Source organism: Prorops nasuta, unplaced genomic scaffold, assembly GCF_024137725.1.
Source record: "Prorops nasuta isolate Cenicafe-Biocafe unplaced genomic scaffold, Cenicafe_Pnas_1.2 PNAS00011, whole genome shotgun sequence".
In the NCBI taxonomy this organism is placed as follows: Eukaryota; Metazoa; Arthropoda; class Insecta; order Hymenoptera; family Bethylidae; genus Prorops; species Prorops nasuta.
In genome coordinates this window covers 768,670-792,137 of record NW_027116808.1, presented here as the reverse complement: position 1 = coordinate 792,137, position 23,468 = coordinate 768,670, and the positions used below count along the sequence as shown (strand labels likewise).

Genomic DNA, 23,468 nt, shown 5'->3' with positions numbered 1-23,468 from the left:
TGTAAACATTTTTTCAAAGCCCAATATAATAAGCTGAATTATCGCTAGAAAGAATGCAGGATTAGCGTCTAACAATGTGTCTACACGAACATAATACGTTATGGCTATGATAATCATTGTGTTTATTCAAAATTTTATTAATATGTATGTAACAAGGTTTACTGAACATCTAGGTTTAACGATTTAAAGACCAGTATAGTCAAAATTATCAGTTGGAAACTATAAAATAGTTTCAAATGTTGAGTAACTGATGAAGCAATACAAATGTATTCTTGATTTTTGTCTCTTAATTGGGACACATGAAACGAAAACTTGCCATCGAAAGACCCAGGTGTGGTATGACGTAAATTAATGATTTCAACTGAAAGGATAGGCATCGAAACTTTGCCAAAAGGTTTTCACAAATTTGTCCGGCTTAGGAACAACAACGCTCGTCGCGTAAATCATTACTTTAAGAAAGCATCGGTCCCGAACTACGAACCTTCGGATGCTCGTGACTAATGATTTCGCATTGTAAGCGACTATTAAACCTACGCATCACGAAGATTTGGCAGCAGAGTGCCTGACTAGGAGGTTTACTGCCCCGTTGTTAATATTCTTCATCAGATTCCAAGCTTCGATCCTCGACATCCGTGTGACATCATTTCCGCTCACCTCAAGAAGTTGGTCCCCTGCCTTCAAGGTGCCAGTTTTTTCAGCAGCACCTCCTGAGAAAGCAAATTCAATATTTAACCAACAATGCAAAAGAACAGAAGTATGGATTACACAAGAAATCAAAAGCATACCAGTAAAGATCTTCTTAATGACCAGCGGCCTGTTGCCATGAAGACTGTTCCTGCCTCCTTCAAGGCTGAACCCTAAACCAGCTCCTTCTTTTAAAAGCTGTACAATCGTTGGTGGTCCCCAAGCAGTATTATCAATACTATCATTTGCCTCGTGGCCTGTATAGAATAATACAAATAATTAATTTTTCATAAGCGGTATAAAACATTACAATGCTAATCACGAGAAGATTACGAGGAACACTTTACCTTCAGGTATGGTTTCGACACTTTCGGTACGAAATTTAAGTTTGTTGACCTCGTCGAATTGGGGTCTCGAGATCACGAGAACCACTTCCGATCTCGGTTGTTTTAAAATGGCCAAGCTTTCCCGGTGAGTGAGACCTCTGGTGCTTCTTCCATTAATACTAAGGATCCTATCGCCTCTTCGAACTCGACCATCCTTATCAGCAATTGAGTGAGTCAAAACTCTATGAACAGTGATTTCTTTTATCTCGCAGTCCACACCACCAGCCAAAGTGATCCCTACGCTTCCTACAGGATTTTCTTTATGCAAAAGAACGACTATGACATCCTGAGCGTTCCTGGTATCCTCCAAACTGGCATCTTCAACGAGCTGAGCTAATTCTTGCTGAGAAATCAAACTGGTGCTACTGGCCAATGAACTGATACTACCAAACTGTTCTCCACAATGCTTCTCCTCGGCTGTTGGTGAACACACGTTAGGTTCTAGACTGCTATCCAAACTGGGAAAACGATTATGTGATACAGTTTGGTGGTTGGATTGTTTCGAGGTGGCGGAATCCATCTTCTCGAAGACTTTCTTCACGTCGGTAACGCTGGCGCTTCTTCTTCCTATATTTCTGGCCATGGGAATCCTTGAGCTCACAAGTTTCTCAGCAACCTGATCAGGTTCCTCGATACTCGGGCTATTTTTCAGTCGGTCCAGGGTCGGGATTTTCGACACGAATCCTCTCTCCTCAACATTGGAATCTTCGGAATTGAATAGTTTTCTATTGTACCGAGTTTCCTTCAACTCTTGACTCGTTTTGCTTAACGTAAGAGCGTCCTTTTCCGCTTTTATATCGACATTTGACTTTCTCAACAGTTTCGAGTCCTCCTTGGCAGACAAAATTTCCTCCAAGCTCATTTCGCTCTTCCGTGTACCACCCAGAGTGGCCTCGTTAATATGAATTCCTGATCTAGATCTACTGTTGCTCTTCAGTACCGTTAACAGGTCATTCTGCTCCATAGACTTGGTACAGTTCGAGGTTTCTGCTACGCCCTCGCTCTCGCATTTAACAATCTTCCTCTTGCAAACCGAGCTCGCTCCCTCCTTGAGCCTCTCCCCATTCTTGTCCTCGGTGGATCTCCTCGATTCTTCCTTCACCCAATTTACTCGATTCACCACTTCCGTTCCTCGCGTCCAAGTTTTCGAATTCTCACTCTCGTACTTGGCCTTGACTGAAATTTGAGTTTTTGCATCCTCGAGCTTGGTCGCAGCCTTTTCCTCGACGAAGAACTTTTCGGTTACTTCTATATAGGCCACCTTGACTACCGGTTGAACGCCATTGTATTTGGAGACTGGGAGCTTTAGCCCATTTTCGGCTAAAGGTTCTTCCTTGTTGAATTTCCTCTGGATCAAGGGCGAGCCACTGAGATCCCTGCCACTCCTGCACCTCGCACTGGCCAGAATGTTCTTTCGATTAATAGCCTCTACGCTCTGAGCCTTTAACACTCTCCTCGATGATGAATCTGTACTCTGTGAGCCAGAGGTCAAGGTGGACGACGAGCTACTATTGGTATCAGTACTGTTGGACCTCTTGAGTCTCTGAGGAATCTGAGAGGCTTTCCAGGTATTCTCCAGCTGCAAAGCCCTTGACTCGGTACTCTCGGTGGATTTCTCTTGCAGACAAATGGTCTCTCCCAGAGTGTTGGGTCTCGAGGCCAATTGTTCCCTCTCGATATTGTAACTCCTCACTGGACTATCCAGCAAAGATCGTCGTTGATATTCGCTGTCAGTGGACACTGCAGATCTTTCCGAGGAAATGGTCGACTTCTCCGAAGGTGCTGGTGATAATGGCGGACTAAATCCTCGCGAGATGCTACTTTGCGAACTGCTCACCGCAGAATCGTTATCCGAATCATCGTAATCCAATCGTGTTTTACGAGCTATCAACTTGGATCTCGCTCTTAGGGTATCCGGAGAGTTGGTCGTGGGGATGTACTCGAAGCTGTAGTCGCTTCTGGTTGGACTAGAAATGCTTTCGAGACTTTTTGGTGGTTCGCCTGCTAATTGGGGTGTTAGCGGAGCTTGAGTTTTCGAGGCACTACCGTTCGTAACGGAACTGGCGGAATCGTAAACCGACAAACTCTTCCTCTTGAAGGCTGGCGAATATTTCGAGTGGATTTGAGGCGCTGGCATCTTGAACGATGCCGTCGGCTTCAGTGGAACACTCGTCGTACTGGTACTGCTCGCTATTGAACTCTGAGATCCCCATTTATCCTGAAGACCTCCTTTAGGAATCTGCCAAAAATATAACATATAAGAAACAAAAATTAACCTTATGACTAATCGATAGGAAGGATGTTTACCTGATTGAGAATAGAATCTCTAGATTTAATTTCAGGCAAGTCCACGATTGGCTGGTCGATGGAAACAGCATCCTTTTCCGGTATGACGAGTCCTCGGAGTTTCGATATCGACTTCCTTCTCTGCTCGATCAGCTGACTCAAACTGTTCTTCTTGAAATCATCGCTGCTCCTCCTGAAGGTCGAGGCCAGCGAGTTCGTTCTGCAAACCTGGGGCCCATGGGAATTATCACCGGACGAGTTACTATCCTGAGAATAGCTACCGGTACCCGAAAAACTGGTAGAACGCGCAACGGTCGTTGGAGGTTTCGCATTGGTACATCCGGAAACGTCATTGGACGATTTGACGGAAGTGTCAGGATCGGCCGTCGGAGGATTCTTCTCGCACTTTTGAAGGTCCTCGGGATTCTTGGCCGAATCCGTGATGTCGAATGAACTGTTAGTCCTGGCGGTGCACAAATGAGATGGCTTCTCTCTCTGACCGGAAGTGGGTCTTCCGTCGACAGAGACGTCATCGGAGGACTTGTATTTGGATAATTTCCTGTTGGATACGCTAACAGGGGGATTTGCTGGGTTAACCGGAAATATAGGAGAGTCCAGGTTGCTCTGAGACGAGAACATCGCAATCTTGTCCCTCACGGATTTTTCAGACTTGTCGTCCTGCCTCCAGAGTTCCACGCTCAACGAGAATTTTTTCTGCTGATGCTTCGGTTCCAAGGGGGAGGTTCTGGTTTGCGGAACCGGTGGAGGTTGGTCCACTTGCGGAGGTCGAGTCAAGGGCAAAGGAGGAGGCGTCTCCGTATAATCCTCGCAACGCTCCGCGTCCTCCTTCTTGGGCGACTCTTCGGAGGACTTCCGGTAAGCGGCTTCCTCGTGTTTCTTGCCACTCGCGGAGTAACCGGTCGCGTCATAATCGACCTTGGCGAAGGAATCCTCCGGCAGTGAACCGACAGGGTCGAGCGTTGCCGTTTTCAAGGAGCGGGATGCCAGGTATTGCTGGTTTTCGCCAAATTCCTGGTAAGCAGCTGGAAACTCGTCCCCGTCCGGAGGCAGACGCTGCCCGTCCTCGCAGTTTTCCATCCTAACGCTCGCTCCAGCTGCAACAAAAAATTCTTCCTTCAAGTTCCAAACTCCTGAAGAGCGAACGATGGTAGAACTCGCGTGTTTCTTGACTTTGACCATCTCACATTTTTTTAGCATTCCTCGGGGAGGATATTTTTAGCTTTTGCTGTGGAAACGCTTTTTCAACCGGCGATGAGAAATTTAAACGCACCGAGGAAATTCTTAATAGGACGATGGAAAGTGGCCGAGCGGACTAATCAGCGAATTTATGTTTCATTAGCCGAGGGGGCAGGATTGAAAAATGCGATATCCGATAAGTGGATACGTCGCTCGGTTTTATGAATCACGTTCAGCCGTCAGTCGGCTTCTTTTTCATGGCTTATCCTCACGTACCGAGAGGAGCGCAATGACGTTACTGGAATAGATCGCCACTCGAGCATCTCACGTCCGGATGGATCGGACGTCATTTCCAGCCGTGGAACGAAAAGATCGCGGCGTCGTCCCCGTGCCCGTGCCGCCGTGCGTTCACCCAATCAACAACGACCTCCTCTCCAACTAACTTTAGCACAAGAGGGGAACTTCTTCTATGTTTGGCCGCTTACTCTCTACCTCATCGTAAAATTCACTCCTCCGTCCCAAAATATTAAGACAGATTCCAAAACACTCTGCTATACTACGTCCGCTCTGTGCTTTTTTTCTTTTTCAAAAAAGATCCCACAAAATCTCTCAGCTTTTTATCGGGCCCAGAGTGAATCGAGAAACATTCCAGCTTTATTTTAGAATGCGCCAATGCAAGTTCCAACTCGCGTTGCATCCGGTCTGCGAGGGAATTGGAGAGGGTTACGACGGAACGCACGTGCGGAAGCTTAAAATCTTGCGTGCGAGTGGAGAACTTTGGCAAATGTTTCGTAATGATGCATTAGGAATATTTCAAAATAAAAATTATCTTTTCAATGAGTTTTAAACTGAATGCTCTTGGTAACTGGAAGTTTTGCAAGAATAAAATAGGAGATAATAACTTTGGCAACTGTTCCGTAATGATCTAACAGCGTTATTTGAAAACAAAAATCTCGTTTATAACGAGTTTTAAAAGAAAAACACGAAGATAGTGAAAATATTACATTATTAAGTAAAAGAGTGAAAGGCTTTGTCAAACGTTCTGTAACGATACAGGAATTCAATTTGAAGATATAAGAATGTCAGTTTTAACGAGTCTCGAGCGCAAGTCACGAGGAGACTGAAAACTTGCAAGAATGAAAGAAGAAGAATCTTTGGTAAGATCCTATAATACTGCGTCAAGCCCTTTGAAAACAAAAATCTCCTTCATAACGAGGTTAAAGCGAACCGTACGTGGAAGCCGAAGATCTCGCAGAAGGGTCGAAAAGCTTCGACAAGGTCCTTTAATGACGCATCAGGGCCAATCGAAGACAAAAAACTCCTTTATGAACGAGTCAACGACCCTCGGTCAGATTTAAAGATGGATCGCTAACGAATTCTGCTCGTCCTCGAGCATTTCAATGGCTTTCCAGCGGATCATCAATATTTTCAGGTGCAAACGCGAGACGCGCACCTCGAAATGACTCACCGTTAAATCATTCCAAAGATCATGACCCACACCCCTCTCCCTCTTCCTTTTCTAAATCCTCGGGCAAACGCGCAAAAAGCAAATTAAAAACATCATCGATAGAAAGTTTAAAAATATGTCGACGCATTATCGGACTCGAACGCGTATATCGAGGTGTCGTTACGAGGCTTTACGATTGTTTACAAGCCGCCGATGCGTACAGCAAACACATTCCCGTAGCTAAATAAGTGCCGCATAAAAAGCTGCCCAGCAATTGAGTCACCGCGTCTCATTATGAATCAGCGTGGACAGTTTTTCAGGAGTTTTGCATGTGAATAGGAGAAAAAAATTCCTGGCGATCCTTTGGGCAAAAATTGAAACGCTGCGCGGTAAATCAATGAAATTAGCATCGGCCGAGGATTCCTTCGAAACGACGTAGCAATCGCAGCGGCGTTCGGCTCGAAGAGCAAAAAACCGTCTCGGATATGCACTCCTCGATCATCGGTTCCGTTTGATCCATCGATCGCGCGCTTTACCGAAAGTTTGCCACTGAATAAACGTAGCAATCGAGTATATGTGCACACGCCACGCACTGGCGCGGGCTTTGGACTGGACGAGAGCGCGAGGAATGTCGGACATTCCGGCTGTGCGGAGAGCCGCGCGGATGCAACTCGACTAACCGGTACCATTCGACGTAAGAGACCGTCCGATAAACGATTTATTTCCATCTAATCCACGCACCTATAAATAGCCCAGCCAGCTCGAGATTATCCAACACTTCCATTCATTAGCATATCGCTAGAAAGATTGGGACGTTCGGCGGACGCGGTGCGTCGCCGGTCTGCCGGGAAAAAAAAACCGGAGGGATACCGGAAGTAAAATGCTCGCACGGACGAAACTTACAAATGTGCATCGTGCAAACTACGGCAAGTTTATATAGTTTTATCTAGAAACTCGATCTGGGAGTGCAGAGATCGGTTGTCGGATAGGGATATTTTTCGCGTGGAAGGACGAAGGGCTGGAAAAGTGCGGAGGAGACCGAGAGCGTTGGTGGAAGGGAGACCTTGGTCAGGGTCGAGTCGTCGAAGCTTTTAGCGTAAACAAAGCGGACGGGGGTATCCTCTCGTCCCGGTGCAAGAGTACGACTTTACTTTATTAGGAGATCGAGCGTCTCTGTACTCGGCTTACTTGCGTGGGCTGCAGAGTCTCGTCATGCCCTGGTAAGAACAGCTTCTCCTGGGAAAAACGTCAACTTCTTTTCGCAACGGTACTCAACAGCATCGTCCACGGTCCACTGTGGCTCCTCGGCAGCAGCACCAGGTTTAACCAACACGGGGAGAATTCGCGATATCTCGTGTGGGGAAGGGACGCTTTTTCTCAGGATTATATTTTCACGAATTTTGCACAAAGTCCTCGGTGGTTGTCGCGGATCTTCCCGGACGCATTGTATACGCGAGCGTAAGGAATGAATGGTAGTGGGGGGGATTTGGTGTGTTTGCGAGAGAGAGAGAAAGAAAAGAGACTAGGGCAGAGGGGGACGCGGTTGTTACCGGCTAGAAGGCTCTCGTGAGACTGGACGACATTGCTCGTCGAGGCCAGCTTCCGCGGTTGTCGCTCTAGTGGTGGGGGTAAAACTGCCTTTGCCCGCTGCTGCTGCTGTGCCTGCTGCTTGTGTGCGTCTTGTGCTTGTTGTGCCTTCTCTCTCTCTCTCTCTCTCTCTCTCTCTTCCCCCTCTTACACTCAACTTACCAAGCACTACGCTCGCCTTGCCTTCTTCGACTGGCACTGCTGCTGCTGCCTGGCTGCCACGCTTCAACGTGTCGATGTCGACTCTACATACCAGATTCCTCTTCTTAATTTCCCCATTTATACCCTCCCTAACCGCTTCACCACTCTCAAACCAAATCCTCCCACGATTCCTCTCGGTTCTATCCTCTTTTCTTCTTGTTCTTCTAGCATTCAACCTCGTATAAAAACCAATTGTACACTGCAGTTACTTACTTGCTTTTCGAAACAGAGAGAGAGAGAGAGAGAGAGAGAGGAGAATTCTAGGTGGATGAGTAATGATTGGAAATGAGAGGAGCGTCTCTCTCGCCACGCGTGAGATTGTCGAGGTGAGCTGAGAGCTAGGAAATGGCGAGTTCTTAGAGGGGAGGGGGGATGCAGTGGTTGGAACGTGTCGAAGTAAAGAAGGAGAGAATCAAAGAGGCGAGTTTCTGGCCGTTTAATTTCGCGATCGTCAACACGCCAGGCATCGTTTTTGGCGAACAGCTGTGAAACGGCCAATGCCACTGGCCACCAACTGTTTAATCCCCCCTTTCCCCCTTTCCCACGTGTGAGTATACAGCGATATCTTTTTTTCTCCTACACTTATATGGATCACCTTTTTTTTCCATTCTTCCTTTTCTCACCGCCTCCCTCCCCTTCCTCCAAAGGATACGATTTCTGTCTCCTCACCCCCTCCACCCTATATGTCATGGCTGACCGCCTATCGGCATGGAAAAGTACGGAGAGCCTTCAAATATGGTCACTCGACTGGTATTACTTTCTATCGGGGAATTATCGAATCGATTTAATAAATCCAGGCGACCGTCGAACGCGCCCAGGCAAACCTTCCATTTTCATCGCTCGCGGAACCACCGGCAGCACAGGCTCTCTCTTCCATACGCCAATAGAATAGACGCGGAGGAGAGCGCGCGGCAAAACTGTCGAGGTGCCCTCGGCCCGCGCGATACAGCAACACGGCCGATATTCCTATAGAGCGAGGAACACGGACCTTTTCCAACGCCTTAATTACCTGGCCCGGGGTAATTGTTCCGCATAATTGGACGATTTCATCGGAATAAAAATCTTGCGTGGAATCTCGCGCGGAATCGGTGAGCACCGCGGCACGACCGGATGGAATACGACCCCGGCGTCAATTGGATGAACTTTACACTCCCCTGTCAAGGTCACTCGGTCCAAGCGGGGACGCCGAGAGGTTTCCTCACTTCCCGAAGAAGGAGCGGGGGGGGGGGGGGGAGGTGGAGGAAAAATCGCATGGGTGTTTACGAGCGAGAGGCAGGAATCGTGCAACGCGCCAATTGTTCATGGTAATTGGACGATTTCTTTGAAATTCATTAGGCGACTGCACGGAAAACAGAGAGTGGATTCGATTAAGGGAGATTAGTGGCCGGATAGAAGACGCGGGCTCTCTGTGTATATATAAGCTATATATATATATATATATGTATACATAGGTGCAATCAGCAAATGTATAAAGAGGCCAGCAATAATAATGAATGGAGGTAATAGCTGCCACTGGGCACAGCTGCGCGATTGACTCCAGTTGACTCTCCGTTATTAAACATCGGATGCAACCGAGTTCATGTTATTTATTGCTGAGTAAAGAGAATCCTCGTGGGGCTTGCTGAAATTCTGCAAGCTCTCACGGAGAATTTCTAAATGGGAACCAATCGGTCCCTATGTATATATATATATATATATATATACACTGCTTTGACTGAAATTTTCCGGACGTGTAAATTTCATTGCGAGGCCATTCACGCTTAGGAGAGGGCAGAGTTTCGGGAAGGGAACCAATGAAAGAAAGTACGCTTCCCGGTACTACAGAAATAGACCCGAGGATAAACTCCGCGCGGCGCTGGACGAAAGAAAGCTCGGTTTGTTTATTCCCGTGTAAGATTCTTCGAACGAGAGTCAGCCGTTCGCGAAACTCTACAATTGGAATAATAATAACGAGCGAGTGAATTCCACTGAATCGAGAATTTTCGATTCTTGCTGAATACACGAATGCACGTATAAAAAAGAGAGGGGAGGGGATGCGAAAATTCCTCGAGATAAGGGAAGGAATTAACAAGTTTGATTATTATTGCAGTGCAAAAGTGTCTCTCTCGTCCATTAAGGTCCGTTTCTCGTTTGGTATCGGATTAAAAAGAGGGAATGAAGAAAGTATTGGGCGAATGAACGGATGAGAGCAAATAAACATTTCAGCAAACGAGTATACGGTATTCTGTAAGTTGGCGCGTACGCCAACCGGTTGACCAGTCGTATACGGAGGAAGAGGGGAGGGGTGTAGGGGGAAAAAAGCTGCAGAGAGGAAAGAGAGACGGAGAGAGAGAGAGAGAGAGAGAGAGAGGGAGGGGGAGAGTAAAATAAAAAAAAGAGTTAGGTAGGCGGAAGAAAAAAGGGAACGACATTATCGGAAGGGAAGAGGAAGAGGAGGAGGAGGAGGAGGAGGAGGACGTAGATGAGGACGAGGAGGAGAAGCGAAAACGGAGCAAGGAAAAATAAGAGGAGTGGTGTGGGTTCTCCCACAGGCACGGGCAGAGGCAGAGAGGAGATTGGAAGCGGGTGGCCTTGAGCAGGTCATCACCTCCGGCTGCAGTGGTGATGCTACTCACGCTGGACCATCTTAACCTCTTCTTACTCCGTGAACCCTTCCTTTCCCTCCATCCCTTCTCCTATACGGCGTCTTTTCTTCGCTAACTTTGCGCTCCCCTCCTCCTCCATCACTTTATCCACCATCTTTTTCCTTCTCTCTCCTTCTAGTCGTCTCCTTTTTCTTCCACTTTGATACTACCCCTCCCCCTTATATATATATATATATATATATATGTCTCTCTCGCTCACTCCACGATTCCCTTTTCGCACACCCTTCACCTCACTCATTCCCTCCTCCCCCCCCCCTCCCCTCGTCCGACAACTTCTCTCCACCGCGTTTATCTACTTTGCTGGCTTTCGCAGAAATAACGCGTCCGAGTAAGTGAAAAGCGATCGCTAAATGTCCCGGCTAAATTTAAAGCAACGTCAATTAGAGATTGCGGGCAATTTTTGGGTGGAGGGAGCTGTGGTCAGCGGCTTGATGTTTCAATATATTTTCGACAGTTGGCGACCGAGATAAAAATGAGATGGTATGAGAGGGGGAAGGAGTGGGGGAGGGAGGGAGGGAGGGGGATTCTTCTCGGGTGAAACGATACCGGGGCAAAGAATAATCGGTGGGTAGGGTTTCGTGTCTGGTTGCAAGGGGAATCACGCAAATTGAGTTTGACAGAGTAGATCGGCGAAACCGCCCTTTTGGCCCATAATAGCTCGCGCGTGGCAAACCGACCAAGGTCCTTTTCAATCCCGACGACCTCTCGCCACGCTTTGCCGTAGCTCGAAATACCGATTTCAGCCAATCAGAAGGGGATAAACACAATAATTATTATACAAGAATTACACGCACCGATCATTCATAAAGAGTACACCCCCTCCCCCTTTTTCCGTCGCGAAGCATCTTCGCATAATGCTGGGAACCTGTGCGAATCGTCCTTTGGATATCCTGGGTTAAATATTCGTAGTGCGAGTAATTTTCAAACGGATCGATTCCGAGCCACTCCGTGGTACACCCGAGCCGCTCGAGGAATACTAGCGTCAAGGGGAAAAGAAAGCGAGTGGACGGACAACGCGACTCCCGTAGGACCGATACTCGAGTAAATGAGAGAGATAAAGACAATAATTATTATGATGGATCGGATCGCACAGACCTGCGTGCATACGTCAGAGTTAATCTTCCCATGAAAAACGTTGCCTCGCTCCTGAATAAAATAGTTAATGAGTAAATTGATGCGAGGACAAACGATTTGTGGTTCGCCGTTGTACTAATAGCTCTTTTGAGAAAGCAGGCAATTTCGTTTGACCAACTATTCTAACAACACACGCAAAAATAAATGCTTAATGCCTCAGCCATTAACCCTAATAGCACGTCGAGTTTTACAGACAGTCTTTTTCCTAATCTTTTCGTTTTCTTCTCACGTTTACCTATACTACATCTATTATATTATTATTATTATATACCATGTAGCGTATTTAACACGTTTATACGCTTGACAATTTCTTTTTACAATACGGATGACCTCCCTCTTCGAATCTCGTTGGAGATGTTTTAGATTCGTGGATTAATAGTGGGCAAGCAGGGCATTAGAACAGCTTCTTGCGCCGGTGCTTTTAACCTTGTTAGAGTAAGTGGATCAAAGTGAATGACTCGTCCGAATGAGAAAACCAAACAATAATTATGACGGATCGCTGTGACAGTCCTGACGATGAGGCTGCCAAAAAAAGTTCAGCATCCTCGCGTTGTTTGTATAGTACTCCAAGAAAATCTTCAAACTCACCGTCTTTCTCCTGGACAACCTTTTCCTTGGCCACTGTCAACTGATCTTCCGACACTTCTGCCACTCTATCGTCGCAGTCCACATTTTTATCCCTGCAACAGATAACCGACCAATCGTCTCTTTATCTTCCTTTACGAAATTGACCCTAACTGACCCCAAAAATTTTCTAACTGACTCAACCAATAGAGTTTTTAATTCTAACGCTCTTATCACACTCTCTGGACTCTCAATGGACAATATAAAGTGCAAAGTTTACAAGTTATTATAAAAATATAATATTCTTGCGATTCGCAAATGGCGAAAGGACGAGTTTCTCCATTATCAATTGATTATTGTCGAGAGTAAGAAAGTTAAAAACAGATTATAATCTAATTGGCATGAATGGAAGTCTTACACATTTGTGTACTCCAGCGAATTGGTCTCCTCCTCCTCCCCAATGGTTGCTAAATTACTTTGCCAGTAATAATCCCCATCATCGCTTTCCTCGCTGGTATCCTCCTCCTCAAAAATATCCTCCCTTACCAGACAATTCGTCTCCATCATCTCAGAATCATTGCGACTCTCGTTCTCTTGCAAATTCGTACATTCGCCATTCTCCTCTATTGGACTAGAAACTACAATCTTACACTCTTCTGGACCAGACATATCCTCGGGATAACCATTCGAGATTTTCCTAATATTCTCCCCCATGGATTTCTCCAAATCATCCAAATTTCTCATTCTAGCCTCCTTGCTCTTATTCGACCTATTCTTCATCTCTTCAACTTCTCCATTCACCTTATCCCCATCAGACTGTTTTCGAGTATTCTCATCCAGAGACTCCACCTTCTCGATAGAATCGATCAATCCATTGCTCGTCGTAGGAGAATTTACAAAATCCTTTCGTGGCAATGGAATAATAACATCCACATAGCCATTCTCGTCTTTAGATTGCAAGTTTTCACCTGAATTCGTAGTAATTTGACTCGGTAAGTCGGAGGCCTCTTTCACAGGAGTGAGAGACCTCGTTTTTCTCATCTCTATAATTTCCAACACTTTATTGGTTTGCTCAGGCTGCTCGGATAGATCTGCTTCAGGCTTGAATTTTCTCTCGGCAGGACATGGAGCTTCAGAATCGATTTGGTAATTTTCGTAAGAGCTGTTGATTTGCGCAGAGGAGGAAGAGATTGGTGGGGGTGGTGGAGGTGGTGGTCTCTTCCGTTTTAGTTTTAGATCCTTCCTGGGGAAAGGCTTGGGTGGCAGTGTAGGTGGCTCCCCTCCTCTGGGAGCTGCGTTCGAGTCGTTCTTTAGAGCCTTCCGTGCTAATCCCTCTTTATTCTGATTGATATTAATCCTATTTATATGGTTCCTTAACTGCGGAGGGGGCGGTGGGGGCAACGGAGGAGGATGCGGTGGAGTCCTTCTTGGATAATTAAGTTTACTCGACGAAATCGTAGCCTCCTGGTCCTCCGACCGATTCACGTGCTCCACCAGAGCTTTGTCGTCCTTTATCGGCCGGAAGTGAGTGGTGGAATCCACTGCCAGATCAGCCGCGTAAAAAAGATCCGGCCTGGCCTCGTGACCGTAGCTCAGAGGAGCATCCTGGAAGCTCAAAGGAGGTTGGAGAGTTATGGTTTCCTCTATCAAAACCAAATTCGGCGCAACTACAGCTGTGATCCTCTCCACCTCCCCCCTAGACTCGACAAAAGTCACCGCCTCCGAGCTGGTCAATCGCCTTAACAAGTAATCAGGCGGATTAACCTGAAACTCCCTCTCGAGGTCCTCGAAGGGACGCAAATCGGAGGACAATTCCTCGGAATCCACTGCATCCACCAATTGTTCCGACGTGGTGGACGCTGTTGAAACCGTCGATATCGTTGACACACGATCAGAGCTCGAAAATCTGTCCACCACAGTCGACATCGAGCTGCTCGTCTCGTCCGACGTGCTTCCGTGAGTCGAACCACACAAGGACCTCGCGTTCAAGTAAATCAGTGGTTCCGGTGGTTCCTGCAGAATAATATAAGCAATTAATAATCAATACGACAATCGTTTCATGCTTCAAATTAAAATTAACTCATGAAAATCAGGAACCTGTTTGTTCTTGACAATCTCTTTAGGATTCTCGTGGTTGGAGGAAGGTTCGCTCTTCGGCGAAGATTCGCAGCTCTCGTACGGGGTAGATTTGCTGGATCTTTGACTCTGTGCAGGAGAGCCGACCTTGGGGCTTGGCCAAGGTTTGTTAACGGGACTAGGATTAGCATCCCCATCGGCCGAGCCTCTACTCTGCCTGAGTTTCCTCGGTGGTACCGGTGGCGGAGCTGGTGGAACTTCCGTTTTCTCCAAGGTAGTTTTCCTCTCTGCGCTTACTACTTCCGGTCTGAGGGCTCCGCGACATCTGACCCTCAGCCTGATCATCAGCTGGGACTCCTTGAGGCGTCGCACGCAATCCAACCGAGTCATGTGTGTCACTGGCACGCCGTCGATCGAAAGCACCTGAAATCCACCAAGAACCCTAACGTAATTGCTGTAACTCTCTTTCTCTCCGCAGCCTCAACAACACAACCATACCGCCTACATTTCCTCTGCCACGCACGCAACTCCCATTGTATTCCATCTCGGAAAGACCCAATCTCCTTCTCAGACTCTCCAAACTCTTCTTTTCTTACATTCTGCTTCCCCACTCCCACAATTACACCGGCAATAATCTCGCTCAAAAATAAGCCGCTCTTAACTGTAATTAGATAATCCACGCGATTCTCAACTGGGTCAACCGAGTCTTTCCATGCTAATTCCCATCGAACGTTCGTTTCATGGTCGATTCCGTATGATTATATACATATATGCTGTTAATCAATATGATAATTTTTAGTTTTCTCGATAATGAAAATTGCGAGAGATAGAGCCCATACGTAATACAAATAAAATGATTTAACAGCAATTTTTTAGGTGTTTGTGGTTGAATTTGTTATATACGAGAACTAGTGCCTTATCGGCGTATGCATATGCGTGTGTACGTGCGTTAATATACTCGGTGTTAAAACACTACAATGTTTCTTAATCATGTACCTCATCTCCTTCGCCGAGCGTGCCCCAGGAGCATTTGGCCCTGCTAGCAGGACTCTGCTCGGCGCAGCTTTGGACGAATAGTCTTCGGACGCGCTCGCTACTTTTATTTCCACCTTCGAATTTCAGTCCGAAACCGAGGCGCTCGCCAGGCAAACGGAAGACCTCGACTTCCTCCTCGAGGGGCACTTCCGGTGTAAACTGCAGCAGTTTTTGATGACAGTTGGCCGCTGACTCGGCATCCTTTTTATCGCTGTTCCCTATCGACAGGACCGTGACGAAATTCTCTGCCACTGGTTGACTGCCAACGCTCACCACCGTCACGAAATCCTCCTTTGCAGCCTCCATTTTTCAATCGACGTTCCTCCTTAATGGTCCGCGCTCATCCTTGATTTTCCTGACATAAAGCACCGCTACCTGAAAACAACACAATTCTATAGTGTCATCCTTATAACGACTCGTAGTATACAGTAATTGGCGTCGCTATTAACGAAAGTGGAAAAGGACTCTTCTGACCAGCCAACAATTTTACGTAAGAAACGAAATTGGATTGTCATTCAACGACTTACGAGACTTTCGAAGCATCGACGTTTACTTTCCTGTAAATTGTCAGTAATTTGTCTCGTTTTACCGAAACAATTATTCATTCTTTCTTGCGAGCCATTTGCTCGCTGGAAAGTTCCTCCAAAAGAAACTGCGTTTCGTATTTAAGTCTGCTAGCAGTCTGAGCTTTGTATATATATAGTATATAGCGGAGGATTGATAAACGGGGAAATGTAAAAATGAAGAAGAAGAAGAAGCTAAGTGGGTCGCGCATTTGCATATCGGCTTTTCCGCGCTGGCACGCAGGATATTTTCGTCCCTGGGACGAAGACATATCGGTTAAACGGGAAAGTATGTTACTCAGTCCCGAAGTGCACGACACAGCGTGCCATTGCTATCACCTCTGATCTCGGCAGAATGTGAGAAGTAGAAAGTAGATTGACCCGAGGTCATTGTCGAATGTGATCAGCTGATCACGCGTCATTACTTTTCCAACGGTTGTCGCCTACACTCGCGCCCTCTACGTTTTCTTTCGACTCTTTTTCATCCTCGTCCAACATAACCTCTTCATCCCAATTCTCCGTTCCGCGAAACCGATTCGCCGCTACTTCCTGCGATATCCGAACGGTAAAACTGCGTAAAACGCTAAAACAGTTACTTCTCGGGCAATCCTACAAAGTTCCCTCTCGATCCGCGGCTAAATTAATAATGGTCGCGTTGCTCCGTGGCGTGCTCAATGAAGAGATCGCGCAGCTGCGAAATCCCGGCAAGCCTGAATGTGGAATTCGTGTACGGGGCTTATAGTAATAATGGGCGCGAGACGACGAGAGTTTGCACAAGCGTGTTTATTCCGAGTCACGCGTCCTTATTAGGTAGACGCTGCAAAGGAGCGCTGCAATAAATCGAAAAACTGTCACGAAGCGATAGCAGTCCGGGCCAGGCCGCTCCCATCCTCTTCCGCGTCGCCGATTGCACCCTGTCACGACGAGTCTTTTTCCCACCGATCTCCCTGTTAAGGATGGAAAGCTATAATGGCGTTAACGAAAAACTACAACGTAAATTGTTTCAAAATTCACCCTAGTAAGACGAAAAACATCGCGAGCGCCATCTGTATCGCTCAGTGTTTACAAGTTAAGCCTGGTCCACAGGAGATCGTGGAATTCCTAGTGGCCGAGGTTCGCGGAATCCACTGCGATTCTCACTTGGCGCGTATACAACTGACTCTCTCACGGAGAAAATCTCTGCTGGAGTTTGCGAAGCATCGCTGATTTCTCTTATTAAAGCGGTGGAAATTCGATCGATGGGCGAGCGTCCGTGAAAAGGATCGACGCACCACGCGCTGTTAATGTAATCACCGAGGTTTTATGTATACCTTTGCACTTTCAGACCATATAGTTGCATATGCTATAAAATATTCGTAGAGCAAGCGTATAGGACATCGTGATTAATCGAAAGCGAGAGATTTCTCTGGTAATTTTTTCCATGGTAGCAGGTTACATTGGTGATTTCTCTCGAAACGCCATGCAGGCTCCGTTGGATTAATATCGCCCAGGGAGAATACCAATCTGGCTACTGCAACGGCCATCGGCAATTTCGACGAGCGGTATAATATTGCCAGGATAATCGACCTGCCCCGATCCAGTCTCGGTATACGATTCATTCTTCTATACACTGGCAGTTTGCAGTGGCGTGAAACGCGCACAATTTCCCTTCGCTACTTCGCCATCAATTCCTGGGGAATCGGGAGACGAAAGGAAAAACTGAAGTGGCCAATTTCCAAGGACGAACGGGATGCCAGAGCGGACGTTTCGGGAGGGGGATCTGACTGGTAGTTGATACGTGAAAAAGTTGATATTTCGTTGTTTGAGAGAGAGAGAGAGAGAGAGAGCTGGGAGGAAAGGAGAAAGAAACGAAGAAGAACCAGCGAAGAGTGCGCGTAACGGAATTTGTAGCCTCGAGGCTGAATACCGCATTCTCGATACGCTATGCCGGCTCTCTTCTCACGTCGACTATCGTTGAACGACACGCCGCGCCACGCCACACCACGACGTCGTACCGTACTACTGTGTATGGATGCGTCCGTCCGAGTCCCCAGCGCAGGCAGCATCCCGCAAAAACCTCGCGAAACCGAACGGACTGTGGCGAGGTCTTTGGACCACGGATTTTTTTTCTCTTTTCTCTCCTCCTCTCGCGTCAATTTCCCCCACTTCGAGTTAAAACTCCCACGATATATTAGCTTTATCGCCATCTTGTGTGATTCTGTCACGAACAAGATGGCCGATGGCTTGTATACTTCTTCGGACTTTCGTCAGTAAAGAACCATCGGCCAATTACACGCCTCGTTTAATACCATCTCTATTTTCATTTTCCGCCTAGTTCCATTTCCGCGTCCAACGTAAGCAACTTTTTCTACTGGTTAAGCGGAAAAGTAGATTTCAGCGCTGCTGGATACTGAAATTTAGATAGCCTAGTGAGATAACCTCAAAAAATGCTCAATTTGTATCGCGAGCGCTATGCACTGTGTTGTGTATATACATCGCATTACGTTTTCGTACAAAGATTCATGCGAAAAAACTTGTCGAGCTTCACGTGCGTCTTATTGTTTGGTGCTGTTCAAGTGACTCGGCTATTCGTTGCAGAGCCGCTCGCTAGCTAAATGGAGAATAAGCATACATGTGTATAGTAGTATTATATACGACATATGCGAGTGAGAACTCTTTTCCAAGTGGGGACAAACTCATTCAGAAAATAGGCACTCCCGTTCTTCGAGCCATCAGCCTGGCCAACTAAATTTCATTCAGTGCCGAGATATGTAGGTCATTCTTAATGCATTTCGTCATTCGAAAACATTAATGTGGACCTCAAAGTGTATTTTTCAATCAATATCAATGGAGTAGTAGCTTCTCAACTAGCAAACAGAATTCTTTTAGAGAAGGTGTGGAGCATATTTTATCAAACAAAAGGTGTATTCTCACTTGAACTCTCTAGGAATTCTAAAGACATTTCCCGATACCATGAGAGCTCGCAAAGAACACATATTTTGTATTATAAAGTGGAGTTTCAAAAGGATTTTTCTTTCACTAGCCGGACTCTCCTGAGCTACCCATGCAACACCAAGTGACTTAAAGACATCTTTTGGATGTATTTTAATCAATTGGATTACTAAAGGATGTCTGTAGGACAAATTTTAGTCAGGTGCGCTGTATGGGATATATTATTTTTCTTCTAAAATGTTCTATATCTTATCGATAATGAAATTGCATCCCCTACTTTACGTCTGTACAACAAATGTTTGTAAATATTAATTCGCCACGTGCAGAATCCTTGGTAGATAAGTGTCGTTAATTATTATTTGCTATGGATTAGAACTGCGTTACGTATGAAAGGAACGAACCGCGATAAAGCGTTTATAAGTATTCATGAGTGAGATTCTTTCAAAAATGAGATTTTAATTGAACGCGAAGCATAAAACGATGGAAGAGCGAATGTCCAGCACGATATTTTAGTTGTATAGCTATTCAGGAGCCCCTCGCGGAAACGTTCACAGTTGGTTAAGCAAAGACTGAAGTTGCTGGTATTTAGCATTTTCCCATACAGGAGAGCAGCACATTCAGTTATGCAACTGTACGTTGCTCTCTAGTACGCTTCACGGGTTATGACAGCCGGCCACATCATTCAAATCCGGACACTTCCATGTTTCATCGGGCCTCTCATTCTCGTTTCGTTAATTCTCATTCCCCACCAGAGGGCACTGCGAACTCTTAAAGCGTCCAACGTGCCACGATCCACCGAGAAGAAACGCTAAAATAACGGCTTGTCACTAATATTTCCGCTCAACAATTATCATCCTAATGAGTTTCCGTCGTCCAGCCTTCATAGGATTAACGATAATTATTATGTTCTTGTAAAAATGATAGAAAGGGAGAGAGAGAGAGAGAGAGGTCTTAGCACGCGAATCGACAAGAATCCAACATGGCGACCACCAAGACTCTTCCAGGGGGATTCCTTCCTTTTTTCCGCGATTGGGAAAATCAGCTCGTCACGCTATGTAATTATGCTTGAAGATTTCCATGTGTTTACTCTTACCGCTCAATATACATGAGATCCTTTTCCAGCAGCTCAGTCACATTCTTCAGAGCAGACAGCGTGTAATTTCATGATTAGATTCCGCAAGTTCTTGCGAGTCTGCAACGGCATTTGATGTCACGTTGCCGCTTGTTGAAGCCATAAACCGATACCTCCTTTAAACAGATTATACGGACGAACCATTAACATCCTCGGCCTCGGAGATACCAACGAATTATACATCTTTTTATGGTCGATCGCACGCTTTGAAACTTGGCGCTCAGATACCAATCGAGTTTTCATATCACCTTTCATCCGATAATTCAATTACTAAATCACGGATACGCGCCTCGCACCAATCAATTTGTACATTCATCGATTTCCCATACGCCTAACAAATTACCCGTTTCATTTTTTTAAAGTAATTTCTTTTTTTGTATTTATAGAGTTAGAATTAAAGCAAAAGAAGAGCAACAGTCAGAAACGTCCCTATCAAGCACGATGACAACTACGACAGCTGTGTCAACAAGAGAGACACAAGTTCTTGTTAATCATTGAGTCGTACAAGGTAGGTATTGTTTGCTCGCCATTATTTTCCGCCAAATTCCAGACCAATAATAATACTATTTCAGGTTTGATTTTGTACCTTTGGTGTGTGTGCTGCTGTTCCGTACGTTCCTTTCACGTGGCTGATACCAACGATGGTGAGATGAACGTAGCACAGGTTACACGTGCAGGTAACGCAGTAAATCCACCGAGTCCCGTTCACTACGGAAAACCAGTTGACCCTTCTGGATAAAGACCGATTTATGATGTACTCTTCACCAAACTTCAGCCGCATCCAATCTTCAACGTTCTTCAAGTTCATCAAGCTCTAAACCCATTTAAAGGAAAATTACCGATATATTTCAATCTTTCATACTGTTTAGGTACAGTATTATTATACCGTTGTATCATAAAGAGCATTAAAGTTTGGCTCTACAGAAGAGAAGACGATCGATAGAAAATGCGAGATCGTTAAATTAAGTTACCGGACGATCGTTTTAATAATCGCAGAGGAAAGCTCCGCTTATCTCGTGCCGATCTGTACGGTTTTTAATTTCCTTTCACCACGCGAATCCATGGGCTTTCAGTATTCAGTGCACGCCACTCGAATTCCTGTAGCTGGGATCGGCGGAAGGTAGGTAGGTATATAATACAGGTAGAGATAGTTAGATAGAATGGTCAAATCGACTGGGAGGAATCCCAACTGGCGAAATCCAGATGTGCTGGCTGGTTCCGTGGAGCTGCTGATCGGTCGATGACCCCGTTTTGCCCACTGTCAAATATAGAACCGGCCAATCTCCATATGGCGAATCCAGCTCCACCGATCAACATAAACATCAAAAAATCATCAACCTTCCAGAACGACACTACATTATGTCACGTTTTATATGGAAGACTCGCGGTGAATCGTAAGGTGGAAAGGTAGAAGGAATTAACGTCGAAATGCACACTGAACTGCCCTTCGTTACGGAGCAGGAATCGAGGTAACCATCTCTATGGCCATCGACTGCGTCTCAAGATTTTCGCACACTTCGATCGACTTTCATGGAACTCGAGCCCAGCTGTTTCCCAGAAGCGATTGGTTTATGGCTGCTTTACGTGACTCTGCAGACTTATGGCGGTGGCGAGATTCTCGTATATCGTTTGCTTTGGTGATTGTACTATATATATACGTTAAGATGGAAAATTGTTGAGACGCCGGTCACGTGTCGGTGGAGTATATCGCGAAAGCGGAGGATTCGGCACGTGTTGACGGTTGAACGAGCCGTGCCCGACTGCCGACTCCGAGAAACGAGAGACTCGAGAGAGTCGAGGTCCGACTCCGAGACTGGTCCGAGTGGAGAGTCCCAGCCGCCCGGCACTCGGCGCTCGGTGCTCGGCGCTCGGCAGTCTCAACATTCGAGCAACCTGACTTTCTTCCATATAACCACGAGCAGCCAGCTTTGATTACAAACACAGCGCGCGCGGCCACACACACACACACTGTTCCCTTCTCTCCCGGGGGCCGGGACGCACCGAGTCACCCCACTTGCCACTATCCTCTCCAAAGCAACTCGAAAACGCGATTTTATCGATATACACGCAACGTTGCTTCATTTTTCCAACAATGTCTCAAGGTCCGTCGATAAGGCAAAAGCGCGTTCAAATCGACGGATAACGTTTATGATGCAATTTCGCGCGAAGAAGCTTATGGTTTATAGTTTTGTTACGAAGAACGTCCGTCGGTACCGGTGGAGCCTTGATGTATAACATTTATTTAGGACCTATGATGGATCGCTGGAGCGGAAGTGGCGCGTTGCAAAAAGGGAAAATCAATTTGGAACGTTTCTGGAACGTTTTTGACACATGCGTGCTACAAAGCGCCAGCACGGGGTATCGATATAAATATCGAGTGGGCTGGAATTTGCTTGTGGCAAAAAAATCTCTGTGCACGCGAAGAAGCGTTCGATCGAATTGGCTCGACTTGGTATTAGACGTACAAAGAGAGCATTGGTGCGCGGGTAGGCGCGTTTTAACGGTACAGCCGAGTCGAGTCGAGTGGAGACTGGAGAGTCGCATCAAGCGCAAATCTGGGTTGCTGGAGCAGACGGGTCATTCGCGTTTACGTTTACGTTTTCGCGCCACGCGAATCTCTCGAAATCCTGGAAAACGACATTTTCTCGAAGCACGTATATATACAAAGGCAGATCGATCGTCGTTATTGGTATCGATACTTCGATCGATCGGTGCCCAAAACTCATATTCGTATATATACGCTGTTAAAATGGCCCCGAGCTTCCTTGTACCGTTACCCAGTGTTGGCCGAAGAGCCTCTCCTTATCTCCTACTTCCTTTTTCTTCTCAGCATCAAGCGGCAACTTGTTCCTCCGCTCATCTCCCTTCCCCGAAAAGCACTCCGTCTCTTCCCATTCGGAATCTCCGCCCGATTACACCTCAGTCCCACGCTACTTCATCCCCCCTCCTCTCTCACTCTTTGCTGCTTCTTCTTATTTTTCTCTTTCCCCCTCCCCTTTTAATACGTTTCCTCGCAAATTTGAGCGGAGGTCAAACGCCTCTGGTATAGAAAAGGCGACAAAAAGTTCTCGCGCATGAGGTAATGAAAGGCGGCCAGCAATTAGCTCGATCCTTGCTTGATCGAGGAAAAACTAGAGAAAAAAGTAGATACATATATATACTGCCCGATTTCGGATCGATCGATTCCAGCGACTAATTGTTGCTGAAGCACTCGTTGCTTATATTCTCACCTATATTTATGTATATAGAGCATAGCCACTTATTTGTAGATTTACGAACGCCGTAGAGTCACCTAACGCTCACCCGAGGGTTCATCTTTTCTCTCGACGCTGGTAAAAAGAATTCGCTTTCACGAAAGTCAACTCTGCTGCAGTTGCCAATACCTGCATCAACCTTTTCATCTTCCTCCTCGTCGTGCAACTATCGTCCCGCATCGTCGTGGAACACTTTTGTGCACGGTGAAATCTACCCGGCCGACATTTTCGAACAATTTTGCATCGCCACGAGCCTCTCTCCCGGTACATTCGAACACAGCAAAAAAATCTTCGGTTATTCGTTATTCCATAGAAAATTCCCCTAACCCGCCCATCCCACAATGGC

At 46.3% G+C, this 23,468-nt stretch overlaps 1 protein-coding gene and 1 long non-coding RNA gene across 4 annotated transcripts; one reads left to right on the top strand and one right to left on the bottom strand.

Annotated features, from left to right (window-relative positions):
- Positions 1–105: 105 nt before the first annotated feature.
- bbg (big bang) lies at positions 106–21,641 on the bottom strand. The gene is made up of 10 exons (XM_066733651.1): positions 20,755–21,641; positions 20,455–20,682; positions 15,204–15,617; positions 14,229–14,630; positions 12,550–14,144; positions 12,156–12,247; positions 3,378–4,471; positions 1,032–3,309; positions 786–941; positions 106–707 (listed from the first exon to the last, which is right to left on the bottom strand). Exons 3-10 carry the CDS (start codon positions 15,546–15,548, stop codon positions 538–540), a joined length of 6,132 nt encoding a protein of 2,043 aa, XP_066589748.1. The 5' UTR covers positions 15,549–15,617; positions 20,455–20,682; positions 20,755–21,641; the 3' UTR covers positions 106–537.
- On the top strand, positions 18,031–20,580 carry LOC136777401 (uncharacterized). 3 transcript variants are annotated; one of them, XR_010823232.1, is made up of 3 exons: positions 18,031–18,138; positions 20,255–20,376; positions 20,441–20,580. It is a non-coding gene; the product is annotated as an uncharacterized lncRNA (long non-coding RNA). The 3 variants fall into 3 exon arrangements; XR_010823234.1 differs by lacking the exon at positions 18,031–18,138 and adding an exon at positions 18,171–18,938; XR_010823233.1 differs by lacking the exon at positions 18,031–18,138 and adding an exon at positions 20,006–20,174.
- Positions 21,642–23,468: the final 1,827 nt, after the last annotated feature.